This window comes from Galeopterus variegatus, unplaced genomic scaffold (assembly GCF_000696425.1).
Source record: "Galeopterus variegatus unplaced genomic scaffold, G_variegatus-3.0.2 Scaffold12996, whole genome shotgun sequence".
Lineage (NCBI taxonomy): Eukaryota > Metazoa > Chordata > Mammalia > Dermoptera > Cynocephalidae > Galeopterus > Galeopterus variegatus.
In genome coordinates, this window is record NW_007739107.1 from 2,315 (window position 1) to 4,240 (window position 1,926).

The following is a 1,926-nucleotide window of genomic DNA, read 5'->3' on the forward strand; positions in this document are numbered from 1 at the left end:
ACATAACAGTGTAAACGTGCTAACACTACACTTAGAAATGATTAAGATGGTCGACTTTATGCTGTGTGTATTTTACCACAGTTGAAAAAAAAAGGAAATCTGTGATGAGGCAGGTAGAAAAGCAGAAGCTCTGAACATAAAAGAGAAGTAGTAGATGGCTCCTGTTTACCAAACACCTATAAGCAGGCCCCACTCCTGCCACTTAAAAACAGAAGCAAACCCCAAACCCTTCCTTCCCAGGCCGGCTCCTCTCATCCTTCAAGTCTCAGCTCGAACAGCAGCGCAGAAAGACCATTACCGCTCACCCTATCTAAAAGGTGTCTGCTTGTTTACATGCATCTCAGACCCTTTTGTGCCTTCTTATGGTACTTATCATGTACGACATCCGCAACACTCTTACTCATCTGTTTACTTGTTCATAACAGTCTCCCTACCAGGCCACAGGCCACAGAGGGTAGGGGCTATTTCCAGCTCACTCACCACTGATCCTGGCACCAACTCCATGTTGGCTGAATGCATATGCCAGGCATCCTGCTAAATTTTATGTGCATTCTCATTTAATCTTCACCAGCAATGTGGATATTTTCCCCCCATTTTGTATTTGAGGAAACTGAGGCTCAGAAAGATTAAGCAGTGAGCCCACATCACAGAGCTGGGGAGGGGCATGGCCAGGACTCCGCCCTGCCCATCTGGCCCCAGTCCAGGCTCCCCCACCATGCTGTGCTCTCTCTCTCTGTGCTCTCTGGTTCTCCCCCTCCTCATACGTGCACAGCATGGTGGGTGTGCACACGTCTGCTGACTGCATGCAATGATGATGGCCCAGCAGGGTTTATGCAGAAATGGTGCCCTGATTCTTACCATGCAGGCCGCAGAGGCCACTTCATACATGATGGCCTGGGCTCCAACCTCTGTCACGTTAATCAGTCCTGAAACATTGGCACATACAGGCACACACAAAACACATCTCAAAAAGTGGATTAAAACAAACATTTTCCTTATGAAACCATAACTTATTTTAATGTAGGTGCAGCCAAGAACACCCCCAGAAGCACAGCCTGATGGCAGGATTCACCGCCTATGCTGAGGAGAACCCCGGACGTCTTTTCCCAGGGAGCTGCCAAGATCTCAGGCAGCTAAGCTGTGACACGGGCTTGTTCTACAAGCCCCTACCCAACGAGGGAAAAAAACATCAGGTTCAAAGTAGAAAAAAGTGAGACTCCTATAGTTGTAGGTTGTTCCCCGGTGACCTGGGGTAACACTGTGAGGGGAACACAGAGGGCAGTGGGACTCTGCACACTGTGCGAGGGTTGACGGCCACAGCAATGTCAGTTGTCACCATCCTCTGCCCTGCTGTTTGCTGTTTTTTACTAGTAATAAGACAGCTAAGGTGAATGCCTATGACCAAAAAGTTTATTACAAAATTACATTAATTACAAAATTATTGCCAATAGAAGCAGAGGTCATGGCTAAAATGGAGCCAATCAGTCACTCTGTGTTTGTAAAAGTTTTTAAAAACTTGGCTTGATGGCTAGCAGAAGTCAGCTGCGGCACAGGATGCTCTGAGGGAGTCCTGAGACCGGGCTTGGGGTTCTGTCCTCCCACTCCATGACCTCTGGCAAACCTCTCACCAGGCCGCCCTTTCCTTGTTTACAAAATAAAGGGTGTGGCATAGAGCAAAAGCCCCACCCGACCTGAATGCTGTGGCTGGACGAGGCCTCACCCCTCCATGGAAAACCTCAGTGACAGCCTGATGCAATGGGAGGACAGAGCATCAACTGAGGTTTATGGAAAGCCCCTGAGTCGTGACTCGCCAGGCTGCGGGCAGGCCTCTGCTGGGCTTCTGACAAACCTGCGAGAAAGGTCCCGATCTCAAAGGTCCACCACTCGATGCACACCATGAACATACTGGGAACAGCCAGACACACG

At 49.2% G+C, this 1,926-nt stretch overlaps 1 protein-coding gene across 1 annotated transcript in view; it reads right to left on the reverse strand.

Annotated features, from left to right (window-relative positions):
- Positions 1-858: 858 nt before the first annotated feature.
- The window catches only part of LOC103581415 (multidrug and toxin extrusion protein 2-like), a gene marked incomplete at both ends in the record, with an annotated part of 29,882 nt that continues 28,814 nt past the window's right edge, over positions 859-1,926 (reverse strand). Inside the window, 2 exon segments of the mRNA XM_008563254.1 lie at positions 859-926; positions 1,850-1,920. Of these exon segments, the coding sequence (XP_008561476.1) occupies positions 859-926; positions 1,850-1,920 (139 nt within the window).